Here is a 17,083-nt window from a genome sequence, read left to right as displayed (position 1 = left end):
TGTATTATGGGTCGAGAAAATATTGAGAGTTATACACCACAAATTTGACGAGTTTGCGTGTTAATCGAGCAGGGCTGAAGATAAATAAGCTCGACAGCTTAGGCAATCAAGTTGGTTTAAAAAGGTTTATTTCATTCTGCTCATGTGGGCATTGTCCCCATGATAGGATGGATGGCCAAGATTTGCCCATGCATATATAAGACCCATTTTTTTTTTTTGAAATTGTATGTGTGGCTAGATCTTATCTGTTAAAATGAAGTGAGGGTAATGCCCACATAGATAGGATCTCATCTACCGTTTAAAAGACACTTAGAAAGGGAACCTCACCAACTACATGAATATCTAGACATGACAAATTACCAGTTTTAGATATGAAAGCCGTCCCGGGTGTTTCAGCTATGCTTTAATTTGGTATTATAATTTTTCTTAAATATAATTAATATAAAATTAGTAAGTAAATTTGATGATTTATTAATTTCTAAAGATTTTTATTGTGTAGTAACTTAAATTTAAAATTATACAATTTTTAGCGGGTCTGACATGGATTAAACTTGTCGAATTTAAAAATATGTCTCGTGTTTTGTCATACCCGTTCTATTGTTATCTATGTGAATGTTATTATATGCAATAAGAACAAATGATGGTGAGATAAACCAAGCAGAAAAGAATAGGGTTCATAATAAATATGTGGTAAAAACTTGTGTGAGACGGTCTCACGGGTCATATTTGTGAGACGGATCTCTTATTTAGGTAATAATGAAAAAATATTACTTTTTATGCTAAGAGTACTTCTTTTTATTGTGAATATGGGTAGGGTTGACCCGTCTTATCGATTACACGAGACTCACTCTAAATATGTTTTTGATCAATGCTTTTGGTGCATTAGCATTTTCCTAATCCCCTAAGTTTAGGGATTTTGGGAATCTAAATGGGCTTTTATGTTCAACTGTTCATTTTACGAGGTTTGATTTGATATAACGGGTCCTGGTCGTCCAGGTGTAGATCGGATCCATTTCTATTTTCTCCGAAGGAACGTTGGTGGAACCTAGGGTTCGTTGATCTTCGAATTCCATCCTCCATGGACGACCTCACGTCTTACTACGCGCCACCAATCCACCACCCATATTACCAGCCCACCCCGCCTCCGCCTCCTCCTCCGGGGACGTCTCATCAACCTCCATCTGTCGTTTCTCATCCAATTCATGTCCAACCTCAATTTGTCACCTACGCTTCCCCACTCTATCCGAACTCCTCCCACGATCAGCTGAGAACACTCTTCGTCGCAGGTCTTCCAGAAGATGTAAAACCCAGAGAAATTTACAATCTATTTCGTGAATTCCCAGGATACCAGTCCTCTAACCTTCGCGCGCCTACCTCATCTAATAGTCAGGTATGCACGACCTTTACATGGATTTATGCTTCGTAGACGTAGTTCAGCATATACTTTTTTTATGCTTAATTACTCGAATATTTTCTCTTTTTAAAAAAACTAATGTTTTGATTCTAACTATTGTGTCCAGTTTTGGCACCTAGGATTTTGTTTTAGAGGTCGAGAAATTTTGTGTTATTTGTTACCTATGCATGCTAAATGAATACAGAAGGGGAATTATAGGTGAATGAGCTTAAATTATGGTCGTGGAAATTCGAGACGAGCCAGTTTGTGATTCATTTAATCACGTTTGCGATGTTTTGTGTGTGTGTGTGTGTATTTCTTTAATCTTTAATTTTTTTAGGCATGCCATAACCCCATGGAAACTTGCATGGCTAAATTGATTTTATATGATGTCATGTGCCTGCTGGGTTACTCAGCTGTAAAATTTGAGTTTCATAACTACTGGTGTTCTAGGAATTACGTTATTTCAAACTGATTTATTTCTCGTTAGTTTGAATTAGCTGGAATTTATTTCATCATTTTGATTTTTTGAACCTCAACTTGTGTTATATTACAGTAATTTATTCTCTTTTTCTGAAAATGCCTGATTTATGTGTTTCCAGCCATTTGCTTTTGCAACATTTGTGGATCAGCAGTCAGCAGTTATGGCTTTGCATGCACTGAGTGTAAGACTTCTCCTAGATTTTAAATAATGGCAGTTGCAAATTCTATAAATTTTAAACTCCTGTTGTCACAGAATGAATTCTTTAGCTTGTTTTGTGAAGATTTGTGGTGTAAACTTTATATACAAAGATCATTTTTATGTAACCAATGCCCATGCATATTATATTAGATCTTTGGATAAAGTTTATAGTTAACACGTACTCTTACATGCTGTAATTGAAGAGTAAAAAAATCTTTGATCCCTTTGAAAGATTTTGTTAAGAGCTTAAGTTGACAAATCTTTGGTAAGTCAAATGGACAGTGCTAAGTTAAGTAGTCTCCGTTTGGTCATGACTTTTAGTTTGAGTATGACGAGCCTAGCTTGATATATGAACTGCCATTGGACTTTTCTTTACAGTCCAAAATTTCATATTGTGTAAGATCCTTTTCTTGGCTCCTGCAGTCTTAGTTCTATTTTCGACACTGAGATTCATTTTTTAAGTGAAATGAGGCGTGAAGAAAAGATGATGTGTCACTCAATTAAGAGGTTAAGAGCCACTTCAGACTTCACTCAACTTGAAGAGAGAACCTTTTTATTAAAATTTATTGTTTGTAGTTTGGTGAGTGTTATATATTTAATATTCTAATTAAGGATTATAATCATTTGGGTTTTTCCGTGAAATTGTTTTTTTCAGGGGATGGTTTTTGATCTTGAAAAAGGTTCTACTTTGTATATTGATCTTGCAAAGTCTAATTCTAGGTCTAAGCGCCACAGATCAGGTAGATTTCTACTTGAGTACAATCTCCTTTGTTGTTTTTCCCCTTAATTCCCATCGATTATTGGCTAGTAGCTGATATTGTGAAATAACAACCTTACAAATCAGATGATGAGGGACAAAGTTCAGAAAAGAGACAAAAAGGATCTTCTACTTTTGAGAGGAGCTATGATCCTGGTAAGAATGTGTTTTAGGTTAATTATGCAGTGCTTATTAACAGTCTCTACTTGGAGGGTTAGAATGTTAATTACAGGTACTTTAAAGAATTATTTCATCTATATTTTAAAATCATATTTTTTTAAAAACTGGTTGAATGGTCCTCATCTGATCTCTTTTAAGGCATAGCTAGTTAGTCACATGGAGGACACTGTTCTAAGATCTCACTCTACACATGTTTGCACGCTTGGGCACTAGCAGGTGTTGACAGCATTCACATGCCTGGAATCGGTAATTCCGCTTACAACACGATTGGTTATCCTTCCACACAAAGGTCATCTGCACTACTCATGCACAACTTTACTTGGAAGTGATTACTTCAGTTTCCGAGTTTTACCTACCTTAATGGTTACTTCTGGCTGAAAGGTCTAGGGTGAAGCAGAAGTACTTGCCATGTGCCCTATTTCCTTGAGTTAAGAGGTCTTTGCTAGTCTAGCATGCTGATAACGGAGTGACTCTACTAACTTTTATTTTTTGTCATGTTCCAGTTTTGGAAGTGTTGGTGGAATGGGGAATGCGGCTGTAAAATCAGTGAGTGTTACTTCCCTAATTTTTGAATTCAGTGTAGTCTTTTCTTCTGTGCGATAATTATGTGCCAGATATTATGAAGTATAGAATTTGAATAAATGCCAAGAATTTACATCGTAACATAAAATATTCTATAGGAGCTTTTGATGGGCTCCTACTCCCCCTAAACTTGAATATTTTAAAGTTCCTCACTAAAGAATTGGATTGTATCCGCTCACAAGATTATGTAAAATCTACCTAATGGTCTCGAAAGGGCCTGTATTTGAACAAATGACTTAGAAGTGTTAGGGCTGCCGGACTGCTTGAGCAATTTGAGATGGGACCACATGTTGTTCAAACTTGGGATCAAAGTTTTATCTTTTTTCGCCAATTTTGAAATGGGTCTAAATGAATGTAAATTAGTTATGCTACTTTTGGTTGCTGTGTTTATGTCTTTAACAACTCATTTACTAATTACTACTAAGTGCATCAGTGAACACCCCAAACTCTTGAGTTTTCCCTTGTTTTGATTGTGGTGCTACTGCAGTTTTTCTTTTTAAATTCCTTTTATGCGGTTATAATGGTATTTGATGCTGATACACCGCGCCAATTCAATTTTCAGGGTTGCTTATGCAACTGAATAATAATTTTTCCAAAATATCTGCAGAACAATACTCCGTGTCCCACCCTCTTTGTGGCTAATTTGGGTCCAACCTGCTCAGAGGAAGAGCTGAATCGTGTGTTTTCGAGGTTTGTAGAAGACCTTTTAAAGACAATTGTCAATTTGATGATATAGCATATTATAAAAAATTTAACTTTATTTGGGTCTGATATAGATGTCGCGGATTTTTAAAATTGAAGATGCAAAGCACATATGGAGCTCCAGTGTCATTTGTAGACTTTCAGGTACGTTGCAGTAAGATGAACTGGGGTAAATCATAATGCAGAGAGTCATCGATTATTCTTAATTTCATTGTGTACTCTTTTCTGAGAAAATAAACTGAAAATGAATGCTCATAACTCAGGATACTGCCTGCTCAACAGAGGCTTTAAATCGTTTACAAGGCACGATTCTTTATTCTTCGACATCTGGTGAAGGGATGCGGCTGGAGTATCCTTTAAACTTTTTCCTTCTCTGTTTTTACTTTATTATTTATCATAAATAGCTTCTTCGGTTCCTTGTTTGTGTGACATTGAGCGATTCTCTTAACCAACAATCTAGATTTGCAAAGTCACGAATGGGAATGCGAAGTAAGAAATCAAGGTAGAGTGGAACAATACCAAGCGAAGCAAGGAGCTTGGCGGTTTTCAAGTGTCTAAGAAGAATAGTGTATCAAGGCATGTACTTTGAATAAATAGTTTGTAGATCTCGCTTGTATTTCAATCTTATGTACTAAACCATTCCTGCAATGGTTTGAACGTATCTGAGAAACGGGAATCAATGACGGTTGAATTATGATTTGGCTTGTGATTTCTCAATTTGTTCCTTTTATTGTTGCTAGTTTCTGAATAATATTAACCACAATACAATGGAGTTGTCAAGTGCTCTCCCTGGTTCGTCTCAGTAGATGTTTGCGTCAAGTTTCATCAGATATTTTAAGAACTAATGTTTCTTAAATGAGAAACAGCAATTTTACACGGGATGCTCATTTAAATATAATATAATCATATTAAATATACGTATATATGTAAAGATCGAGAAACACACGTAATTTATGATTGTCGTACTTCTTTATAAAATTGTGAAAAGTTTAAAAGCCATGGAATCTCTAAAAAGTACTAATAGGCTAATTCCATTTTTGTTTTTTAAAAATCAAATATATTTCATCTTTATTTAATAAAAATTCAGGCATATTTAATCTCTATGATAGAAAGTTTTAAGCCCCTTTTTTAAAACATGGGGTTTAAGATGCAATTAATTTTATATACAGTGTTTTTTATTTTGTTTTTACTGGGTGTTAATGCAATTAGATTTTTCATATCAGCTGAAATAAGTTTTTGATATATATATATATATATATATATATATATATATATATATGAACCATCATCTTTCTTGAACTAGGTTTTAAAATTTAACGAGGCCAAAGTTCACACTTTTAACGTGGTACGAGAGACCAGACTCGTTGTTGTGTTGGTATGTATTATGAGTCATCCGATAATATCTTGTAAACTTCACGTTCAAGTTATTCATTCTTGGGTACGCGAAAGTGTGTTAGATGTTCCAAATCGACTGAATTAAATTTTTGAGAAATATATATAGACATTAATAATTTTTTTCTTGAGCTAGCTTTTAGAACATAGATAAATCAATATTATGAGCCAACTTCGAATAATGATTGATGATTCAAATTTTCTTATAGATTCAGTACAACTGTTTTGACCAACATGCGTGAATTTCTCTGTACCTGTCTCTTAAAAATTGAATGTTACAATGCATCGAAATTGTCAAACGTATAGTGAAGAAGAGGAGGGGTCAATTGGTTAGATTTATTGTTTGCTCATTGTTTTCTCCACCCACTTTTGACTTTTTTCACCATTTGGACTTATTATCTGGGCGGCGATTTCTACCCCTCTGCTTATGCCAATTTTTGCATCAAGTCTTTTTCAATAACTCATCCATTATATGACGACAGATCTAATGAATATAAAATAGATAACGAGGAAAATATTGGTGTTATTAGGCTTTTGACTTGGGAAGCTTGAGGTAAAGCATAGGATGTCTGAGAAGTCGGACTGAATAATTGAATCTCTGTCATCATATTCCCCATTTCTATAGCCTTGGCATTGTGGGTTAAGACGATGCTATATTTAGAAACACTGCCTTCACATAGTTTGGATGAACAAGATTCACACGTGATTTAAAATAAATTAGTGGACCCCATGTATGTGTGGCTAAATTTGGGCTCTTGATTATATCATGGAGGTAGTGCTCTTATATGTAGGATGAAATCAACCGACATTGTGGTCGAACAGAAATTGTGGTGCTTGTCAAATAAAAAATTAACATTTATTTTAAAAATTTATTTATTTATTTATTTTTTAAAAAAGTTAATTAAAACTCGTCTACGATCGTTTCTTGATCATATTCATGGGCCATGCAAAACTTTTTAATTGTAAAATATGGACTATGAAATTTGTAAGCTTCTGAGGAAAATATTATTTATAACAAATATGTTTTTATTTTAAGCTTTATTACAAGATCAATAATGTTGCTGATAACTTTGACCAAGCTTTGTGGTGAAGTTAGTGGCCGGAGCCAATAGGTGCCTTTAAAATGAATTCGAGTATATAAATATATTGTGTATTCCTAAATTGTATGAGACATGAGTACCTTTCAACGAAATCTTTTCATTTGTTTAACATGAAAATAAACGACTACACACATTTTCTTATTTTTTTTAAAAAAAAATATCATGTATTTGGATAAAAAAAAACTAATTATATATATTTTTAAAATATTTCTTCATGAGTGCATATGTTAATTTAAATATTTTTTTGTTACAAAATTAGTTGATTTGGAGATCTCTAGATGATAAAATTGAAAATGGCAAGGTTTTGCTGGGCTCCGAGAAAAGTATTGGAGAACCCTAATCTTGGAATTATTCCAATTAATTAGACAATAATTAATTTTAAATTTATGGGATTGAATAATTGGGGATTAGCATTGCAGAAACAAATTTAATTTTGAACCAATTCATGAGTGTTTAATTACCTACCATTACATTTGAATCACTTGGAACTAAAATTCATTCAAAGTCGCGTCGGGACCACTAATGCAACTTAAATTCGACACGTTCGAACCATTTTGTTATCGACTAGAAAGGGACTTTGTTCTTATTACAATATATACAACAACATTGTATGGATGTCGAGATGAAGGAGAAACGTGTTCATTTTATCAGTTTAAAATCAAATAAAATGTGTATATATTTTTTTTCATTTCAATAGTATATATACACATCAATTTTAATAGTAATTTTCAAATGAATTGGTTGGATTTTAATTATATTTTTATGTCAGAACACGCGCTAAACAAATTGATTTGAAATTCGAGTCAGGGTTGAATGGCGTTACATGGCAACTTACCTAGTGAAAATGATATTGACTATACCGGTTGTTCAAGGCCACGATTTGTACCTCGGCCTTTCGACATGTTCACTAAGAATTAAGCGAATGCAGTTTGCGTACCTAAAGGATAGGATTCTCAAGAAAATTCAAGGATGGTGGAATAAGCTAGCTTGGGGGTAAGGAAGTATTAATTAAAGTTGGCTTCAGGCGATACCCTCTTATGCGATGTCGTGTTTCAGAATTCCGGCGAGAATCTGTTCTGAAATTGAGGGAACATGTGCTAACTTTTGGTGGGATTTTGATTGAGGCTGGAAGAAGATGCATTGGAAAAGAACTCCAAAGCTATAAGAAAAAAAAAAACTGTTTTATGGGCAATTGGAAATCCCGAATGGAACAAGCGCATGAAGCTAACAACGGCATGAGGCACTGGGATGTAACATGGGAAACCGAGTGACTATGGGATTTCTATCGAGCGAATGAAACATCAAAAGTTAGTACTAATAGCGATATAAATAGATACGAGGCAACCACTTGGGAGCTCTCGTCGCACCCTGCATTAAGATTGTATGTTGACGCCTGTGTCAGTCATGAGAACCATAAGTTTGGCATTGGAGGAGTGTTACGTGACTGAAACAAATGTCCGCTGCTTTTGGGAAACCAAATCCTAAGACAGACATTAGTAAAAGTCGAGAATAAAGAGCAATCAAGAAGGAATTGAGAAAGTAATCCAACAATGTTAGATGATTAGCTAGATAGCTCTTTTTGTAGGCGATGCAAGGTAGTCACGAATCTTACGAAAGAGCTAGGATACTTAGAGATGAGCATACGAGAGATTCAGAATTTACTGGACGTGACTTACACAATAGAGATTATACACATACGGCGAATCAGAAATCAAATAGCTCAAGCTCTTTTCGATTTTGATTCTTCTTCCCCGATTCCCCATCTTTTAGGAGCCTTAGAAATTTTCTTTCTTGGATGAATAATCCCGAACTAAACTATTCATTATAAATTTAGGAAAAAAACACTTTTGAATGATTAATATTCAGAAAGAAATTAAAATTAACTAATGCTATTATGTTAACTGTCCAAAAAAATCTAATAAAGTCCTTCTTGGAAAAACAAAAGAAAAATACCATAATACAGTAAATTATAATAATAGTTAATAATACAATATTATAAATATAATATAATATAATATAATAATAGCGTACAGTAGAGTGGGGGACGGAGAAATCAAGCCACAGTGGTATCTGTCCACCCGCCGACCAACGACCTAACCTCCCCATTACAAAATCCATGTATTCTAATATTAATAATTAATAACCACTTTCATTATCTTTATTAATTTATGATACAATTCACTGCATTTTGCAGATCAAACCCACTAATTTATTATAATTCTCTCACGGCCCAGATATCCTTCAATTCATTTTAAATTTCACAGAAAAAAATAATCATAAGTTGAAATAAAAAATAATAATCATAACTTGAAATATCTTCAAAATAATAACTAAAAATTCATGGAAAAAATTTATGAACGCGTAAATCTATTTGAAATTTATGAAAATTCAAAATAATGAAATGATATTTTATTTTGAAAAGAAAAATAAAAGAAATATAATTTATATCCGCGTAGCAAATTATAAAACACGTCTGGTTACGTGTGTGTATGTAATTGAAATCTGGTATGTGGGGAGTGGCGGTGTGTCGGTGCATTTTTTGATTTGATAAAAACTTGCTTTTAAGGAAAACAACCATCGTCTCTGTTCATGACAACAACCTTAATCCCTTAGCCAAATCCCCCGCTGCTTCTTGTCCAATCTCCCTATTTATGCGGGACCTGTAGAACGAATCACCTTCGATTTTCCAGAGTTATGGAGGCCGGCGGCGTTTCTGAAGGACCCAGATCGGTGAGCCGGAGGAGGACTGACAAGCCATACAAAGGCATAAGGATGCGCAAGTGGGGAAAGTGGGTGGCGGAGATTCGTGAGCCAAACAAACGATCGAGGATTTGGCTCGGCTCTTACTCCTCCCCCGTGGCGGCGGCGAGAGCCTACGACACCGCCGTGTTCTACCTCCGCGGCCCGACCGCGAAGCTCAATTTCCCAGATGAAATATCTGTAGGAGGGGTGAAGGATCTATCCGCCGCCTCTATAAGGAAGATGGCGGCGGAGGTCGGTGCTAGAGTCGACGCCCTCCAGGGCGGCGGCGGCGCTACGGTGGTACATGCAATCAATCGTCAATCGCTGAAACCGTGTTGGTTACAAGACCAGATTGATTTGAACAAGAAGCCCGATCCCGAGCCCGAAGAAGGCCCGACCGCTGAATTTTGTTGAAGATCTGCAAATTCAATCGAAACCAAATTATACATCCTTGCCTCTCTTCTTCCTCCTACCTTTCTGGTAAATCAGCATGCATCTTGTAGCTTTCCAGCAATGAAGGAATTAGATTATCCTAGTTTTTTTTCGTTTTTCTCATAATTTTATTTGATGTAGTTTTGTTTTTATAAAAAAGTTTTCTTTTTTTGTTTTTCCTTGGAAAATAGAACACTTTTTGTCAGTTGTTTCCACCATTATGTTTTGTTAAATTAAATAGACCGAAAACAAAATTCATAAATCTCTACATATCATGAATCATACTTGGATTAATTTTGAGGTCCAAGTACGATTGCATGTGATGTCAAATTTGAGAAAGACAATAGTAATAATAATAATAATAAAGATGATTGGAGAATGGTGGTGGTGAGCACCGAGTGGGACTCAGGCGGCGGATTGTCCTTTTTTCCTCTTTTCCTTTCCTTACGAATGAAAAAATTATTAAAATGTCAAATTGGTCTCGTTTTGTATGAAAAATACTATTAAAATAGCTTTAAATAAGCAAAATGTTACAATTGTGCAATTTTAAAAAAATTGAAAACATTTTGCTTCACTTATATGATTAAATCATCCCCTCGTCAGATATTGCCCCTTTCTGGTGGTTGCGGCCGAGGATTTTGGTTCTAGATGGAATTGATGTTTTGATTTTATAAAATTACAATGTTAGAATTGAACAGTAAAATTTTGCGACAAATAGAAGTGGAAATGTGATAAAAAGAACACCACCTCGTTAATGTCCTTTGCATTGGAGCAGCTTTTGGGTTCATCATCGGCATGGGTTCTGTACAAGTTGGTATTATGCTAACTAGAAAAATTGAAGCGACACAAATTGTTTTATTTTTTTTAATTTTTTTTTAACGATATTATGCTAACTAGAAACATTGAAGCAACTTGCAACCGTACGCAACAGGACTGATTGTTACATTTTGAGACGAGATTATCCCATTCGTGTCACTCTTACATTTTGTGTCATTACACAGCGAGTATCCAGTGGATTTTAACATTCAGATTTACATTTAACTCAATTTCAAAAATTAATTTAATCAGAAATATTATCTAAGTCTATATATACGACTCTTAAAAACATTACTGAAATGATATGAGATATCTTAATACAATTGATACTCACGAGAAATTTAGGATCCGATTCCAGCAAGTGTCATGAGTCCAGACGCAAGTTTCAAAATTGTCCCGAACATGAAATCACGAATAAGACCGTTAGAAAAAGACTATGAGGGTGTCCTAGCGTAACCACTCCGACGCTCATCGATGCATCAAGTATCGTATGAGGTATCATGAATAAAAATTTTCATTGACAAGAGCTCCTAAAGCAAAAAATTGATTAATTTTAAGTTTTGCCCGTGTCATCATTTATGCGACAATAGTGTGTGAAAGCAAAACACAAGACCCGTTGTTGTTTGCGGCATAACATTTTGCAATTGAGTAGGTATCTTGTGAGACGATCTCACAAATTTTTATCTGTAAGACGTGTCAACCCTACCGATATTCACAATAAAAAGTAATATTTTTTCATAGATTATCCAAATAAAATATCCGTATCACAAAATACGACTCTTGAAATCATCTCACACAAATTTTCACCTTTGCAATTTCGTCATGTATATTTTGAACCTCAATCTTGAAAAAGCTAAATAATTGAGTTTCACTCTTCTCTCTCTAATATGGTTGCGCCACTAGCTTAAACCTTGGTACATGAATTCGCATTAGAGCAACGATTCATGGGCCACATTCAAGGTATCCGAAAACCTGGATTTTATTATGCTAAAGAAAATCAATATGAAACCCTTAATTAATACTGAGGAAAAAATAAATGTATATTATCAGACCAATAATTTGAAGTTCAACCACCGGCCAAATTGTGGGATGCAAAGGAAAAAGAAGACAACAGCGTGTATATTATAAAAATATCTAATCTAATAATTAAGCCGACAATAGTCAGTTTCTTGATTAATTCCTGTATCCAACATGAGTTATTGAGTTTCATATTCAAGTTGAGTACTTTGAGTTTGATAAGCAATTTTTGGTTATACGATCCACCAAATTCACAAAAGTCAAACCTATCAAATATGCCGAATATATATTTATTATTTTTTTACTATTATGACGCAAGAATATTTCCTAAAATAAACCCACGTTATGAATTGGATTCTTATAATGCACATATATTCATGCAAAAAAGACTGAAACCGAAATAACCAACGTAAAATGGAAGCCCTAGCATGGATATGAAAGGAGAATGCCAGATACCCATGTAGTTAAATGATATCCAAATCACATAAAAACAAAATTTACGCGCAAAATCGTCACTAACTCGAGTACAACCAACATTGACTACTCGAAAGGAAATAAAATCAACCATGTCTAGCTGAATTTCATGAAGGCATTGATTTTTTTGTGAAAATTTGTGTTCTTGCAAGTGCAACAAAGGATTAAGATTAGTTCACTGTGCCAGTCTTTCCACATCCAGAAGCCACGATTGGCAGTACAATTTACTTGAGTAATGATTTTCCAAAGAAAATCGAAATTATGGCTTTGATATGTCAACTTCACAAATTGGTTTTGTTGTCGAAGCAATCACTACTCTGGTAACTAAATTAGCGGGAGTACATGCCTTGCTGTGGTTGCCCCCCCTCCTGTTGTACATCATATTGATTCTTATTTGACAGGAAAGCTTTATACAAGATTTGTGGCTTATTAATGAGAATCACAATACCGGAATTTGCATAATATGTTATATAGGCTTATCAGCGCAGATGCATCCTAGAGATGGGTTTATCAAATTCATCAATTCACTTGCATATCACTTCATGAGCGTCACCACATCATAATCAGTCATGGATAGATTGTATATGATAATTTTGTTTAAGAAGTATACACTGGAAATCTGCCAGAAGACTTCCCTGCACCTGAACCACAGCAGGACTTGTATTTCTTTTTTGAGTCGCACGGACATGACTTATTTCTTGATATTTTCTGCTGCAACAAAAGAGATAGATAAACTACAACTTAGATAAAATACCAAAAGAAATGTCCATTTTAATTGTCTCGTTGACGCATCAAACAACCTTTTCATCAGGTTGAGGGCTCTTCTTGTGAATCTTTTCATTTAACTTGTCAGTTGGATCCAGATGGCATGTATTTTCTTCAACTTTAAACTTGAGCTGCTCAAAATCCTTATTTTGATGAGGAGAAATTAATTATTACATGGAACCAAGTCAATGTAATGCCATGAAAGCAGAATAATTAGCAAAATTCCATAAGATTGTGTTTCGATTGAAGAATTTGGATTTGATGGAATATTAGAGGGGATGATCCTATTGGAATGAATTTGAAATCCACCACAATGACTCAAAAAATAATTATTTAGATTTGAAATTCATTGTCAAATTGATTTGTCCAAAGAAAACAATGATTTTTTTATTATGGATTTGAAATCCCGAGCATCAAATTCATCCATCCCAATGCCACCCTCTTATATGAAGAAAACTATTGGCGTGTTTGAATTCATAAAACTGAAAGTACATTCGAACAAATGAAAAGGCAGCAAAAACTGTTAACATGTAAGATTAAAGCCTACTACAGATCATTAACAGGATAACAATTTACAGACACCCATTACACAGGAAAAGACTCCAAATACAACTGCGCTGTCATCCACCTAGATTAGCACAAAAAAGGATTATCTGAAATTCGGTAATTTTATGCTTTCTTTGATAATGACACCAGCAATCAGCTTTCAAGACAGCATTTGCAGACAAGACTATTGTTAACTTCATGGGAAGGGAGAGTCAATTACTCAGGCAAAATGTTGCTTATACGAAAAGAAGAAACTAAATCCCAACTGCTACAAAAGATATGGTAGCCCTAGATTGGACACACTTTCGAAATCCAAAGTCTTCACGCAAACCCTAATGTGAACACACAAACCTATAATTCTCATTTATACCATAATATGGGATATAATATTCAAAGTGCACAGACAAAATCAAGAAACTGGATATCTCAGAAGAAGCATGGAAAAGATTGTCTGCAAGTTACCATAAGAATTTCTTGCTGGACGGCAGAGTTCATCATGAGAAATTTGATGATCTACAGATTCTTTTTCCGCTGTAAGAATTCCTATCGCAGCTTCAACATCACCACATGCTTCTTTCAGGGCCTAGAAATTAAACAAAAGCAACTTGTTACAAGATCACCAATCATGAGTGTGTCATGACCCATTCTAGAAAAAATATGAGGAAGTTCTTATTGGCTTCAATACTAAAATGAGAGAAACCTTGATAACAGTTGGCTTAGCTGGCCCAGAGCAATCGTCATCCTTTGAGCGCAAACTATTGTGATGCTCTCCATCATGATATGAGCTGCGAAATGACGAGCAAGTCGATGAGCAGAAATAAGAACATCTTCACAAAGTAATGCCTGCTCGGTTACTGTCTTCTTCTTATCCCTCTACGAGAAAGCAAAACAAAAGCACGTATAATAACGCCTTGGCAACTTGATTGCAAAGTCTGCTGAAGAAGATAGATGGAAGAAATTGCAGAAAGCAAAACAAGGTATGCTGATGCTTAGTTAATTGTGCCATTGAGTGAAAAATCAACAAACACGACTTCCTCATATTCAAGGTTATCCACAACTAAAATATGTTCAAGTGAATGTTTCACATGACCAAAACTAAAGTATCTTCATTTATCTATTCTCAGATTTTCCAGGTCGACATGTTTTTATGTTTATCACATAGTTAAACCATATAATCGACCTGTTACTAAAAAACAATGAAAAATTATTCATTGAAGGGGTGTAATGTTAGAAGATAATAAAGAAGAGAACCTGTACTTACAAATGAATCATCTGAGTGGCATGCATATCAAAATTCTGTATATACCAGCGAGGTGGCAAGTTCTGCACGGAGTTTGAAAAGTGAATTCGTGATAAATCTACAAATTCTAGTCAATATACGGCATAACTTAGCATCACAAACACTTTATCGCCGTACAAAAATTGAGTACTTGGACTAAAGTTTATCATCAACTAATCAGTTGAAACTGTTTAAGAATTCTTTAGGTTTATAAAAAAAACATATCGTACTCTGTGAATGCATATGTTAATGCGCATCACAAAAGAAGCTTCTTGCAATTCCATATTTCCTGCCCAAGTGCCATCCTCTCCAATAAACCGACAGTATTCATCAAATAGGACTTCATCCTCAACAAAGGGCTCAAACTTTTCGTGATTGTTCTGCTAAATGTAGCTCATCTATCACTCGGACTTGAAAGCAGTCCTTCAGTTTTGAAAGAAAAGCAACTGTATAGAAAATATTAAACACCACACCACAACACAACATTGTAACAAAACACAAACAGTTAATCGTTACCAAATTGTAACATATTGCAGCTGATTACCAATCACGGTGAGATACCATTAAAAAACACCTGAAAAGCCTACTGCTAGCAATAGTAAACATCATAAACAAGGGGTAAACATAAATGTACCCCGAATTAAACTCATGTGAGAATCAAGATAAGCATCGAACTGAGCTCGGAATTCAGAAGTATCTGGTTGCTCTCCTCCCTTCTTACCCTGTTTACAACTCGCCCAAAAATAAAAAAACAAAATTACCCAAATGCCAATAACCATGGTATTTTCAACACGAAGAAACGGGAATTGATGGTCTAAATTGTTTGTTACATGGAATTGTTTCGCTCGTTTAGGAGGCTTGGGTTTTTTATGCTTTGTTTTACCCATTTCTTGTCCGTTGGCGAACTCTAGTGAATGTATTTAAAATCCATTGATACTATACAAAAATCAAAAGTCGGAGTACAAATCTTTAAATTGGGCTTCCGGGTTTTGACGCAAAAGGCAGAGTTGGTCCAAAGAAATAACGGGCCTCTTTCGCTTCTTGCCGGAAGTGAATATATCCCCGTTCGAAAAGTAAATATGATAAGATACACATTTACCAACATGTCCTTCTGTTTCTCTCTCTCTCTTTTTAGACGAAATAAATATCCATAGAATTTTTTTTTTGAAACAATATCCATAGAAATATAAATAGAAAAGATTGAATTGTATGTCGTCTTCAAGATGCTTTTTCACAAGTCAAATAAAAGTACTATTATGTTTATTGGGAAAAAATAACTAATATTTTATTCTAAAGAGGTTAAATTTGTCCAATCACGTAAACATTGAAATCAATCTCTCTTTTCCACAAAAGTATATCAGTTTATGATTCTATAAATAATTAATTTATGATCTCATATGTTGTACGTCTTTTGTTTGGTCTAGTGTTGCATCCACTTTTTGTGAAAGGTTAACGCAGACATTGTTATTGCCTTAAAAAGAATCAACGTACAGCTAGCTCTACACAAGGTCTTCTCGTATGAGACGGTGAGACGGATCTTTATATATAAGATAGATGAACCTTATTTATATTTACAATAACAAGTAATATTTTTTTACATAAAATTAAGATTTTTTCATGAGTCACTCAAATAAAAGATTTATATCACAACATTAACTCGTGAAAACTTTTTACTAAAGTTTTTGTGTTTTATCGAAGAATAAGTCATTAGCATCGATCCATACTTTTTTTTTAACACGTATTAGAAAAAATAAACTTATAGAATGTGATTTAGTTTTTTTTTATCTCAACATCGTTTTTCTTAAAAAAATGTTGTATCACTATGTTGTTGTAATAACAATATCTGTTCAGGAACTTCAAAACCAAAAACAAAATTTATAGACAACAATATCTATAATTTTCCCAAAACATAATAGGAAAAAAAACTTGATGCACAATTCAGAAATTGACTTATATTTATAATGTCGAAACATTTCTGATAAAATATAAGATTGTCTTCAAAATGACGCGACTTTGAATATCTTTGACTGTTAAATATAAAAATGGATGTTTCTTTCCACATTAATCAACACTCAAATACAACTTATTAGATGTATTTTCACTTATTAATATAATTTTTTTTCCCATTTTCAACGTGAAATTTATTTTATATAGCTATCAATGACTCTTCTGTTCGTCTTGTTCTTGTACTTAGCTCTGACATAATCATCATTTGTATAGTTGT

At 34.3% G+C, this 17,083-nt stretch overlaps 3 protein-coding genes across 13 annotated transcripts; 2 read left to right on the top strand and 1 right to left on the bottom strand.

Annotated features, from left to right (window-relative positions):
- Positions 1 to 915: 915 nt before the first annotated feature.
- LOC140838239 (uncharacterized) lies at positions 916 to 5,023 on the top strand. Its single transcript, XM_073204406.1, has 10 exons — positions 916 to 1,390; positions 1,996 to 2,058; positions 2,731 to 2,815; positions 2,920 to 2,988; positions 3,229 to 3,301; positions 3,516 to 3,558; positions 4,202 to 4,284; positions 4,371 to 4,440; positions 4,560 to 4,645; positions 4,757 to 5,023. Exons 1-10 carry the CDS (start codon positions 1,079 to 1,081, stop codon positions 4,800 to 4,802), a joined length of 930 nt encoding a protein of 309 aa, XP_073060507.1. The 5' UTR covers positions 916 to 1,078; the 3' UTR covers positions 4,803 to 5,023.
- Positions 5,024 to 9,482: 4,459 nt separating this feature from the next.
- On the top strand, positions 9,483 to 9,944 carry LOC140837890 (ethylene-responsive transcription factor ERF011-like). Its single transcript, XM_073203971.1, has one exon. It carries the CDS (start codon positions 9,483 to 9,485, stop codon positions 9,942 to 9,944), a length of 462 nt encoding a protein of 153 aa, XP_073060072.1.
- A 2,515-nt stretch (positions 9,945 to 12,459) lies between these two features.
- Positions 12,460 to 15,768, bottom strand: LOC140838238 (OVARIAN TUMOR DOMAIN-containing deubiquitinating enzyme 7). 11 transcript variants are annotated; one of them, XR_012119558.1, is made up of 6 exons: positions 15,090 to 15,768; positions 14,832 to 14,903; positions 14,281 to 14,453; positions 14,043 to 14,163; positions 13,070 to 13,177; positions 12,460 to 12,977 (listed from the first exon to the last, which is right to left on the bottom strand). XR_012119558.1 is itself a non-coding variant. In XM_073204403.1 (5 exons), the coding sequence occupies exons 1-5, from the start codon at positions 15,141 to 15,143 to the stop codon at positions 12,961 to 12,963; spliced, it is 342 nt and encodes a 113-aa protein (XP_073060504.1). In that variant the 5' UTR covers positions 15,144 to 15,768; the 3' UTR covers positions 12,460 to 12,960. The 11 variants fall into 11 exon arrangements, 2 of the variants coding, with proteins under 2 accessions (XP_073060504.1, XP_073060505.1); XR_012119557.1 differs by having other exon boundaries at positions 14,842 to 14,903; XR_012119555.1 differs by having other exon boundaries at positions 12,460 to 12,980; positions 14,281 to 14,365; positions 14,842 to 14,903.
- Between the last annotated feature and the right edge of the window lie 1,315 nt (positions 15,769 to 17,083).

Source organism: Primulina eburnea, chromosome 8 (genome assembly GCF_022965805.1).
Source record: "Primulina eburnea isolate SZY01 chromosome 8, ASM2296580v1, whole genome shotgun sequence".
NCBI classification, from domain to species: Eukaryota; Viridiplantae; Streptophyta; class Magnoliopsida; order Lamiales; family Gesneriaceae; genus Primulina; species Primulina eburnea.
Note: the sequence above shows the minus strand (reverse complement) of the source record. Positions and strands in the feature narration are given on the sequence as shown.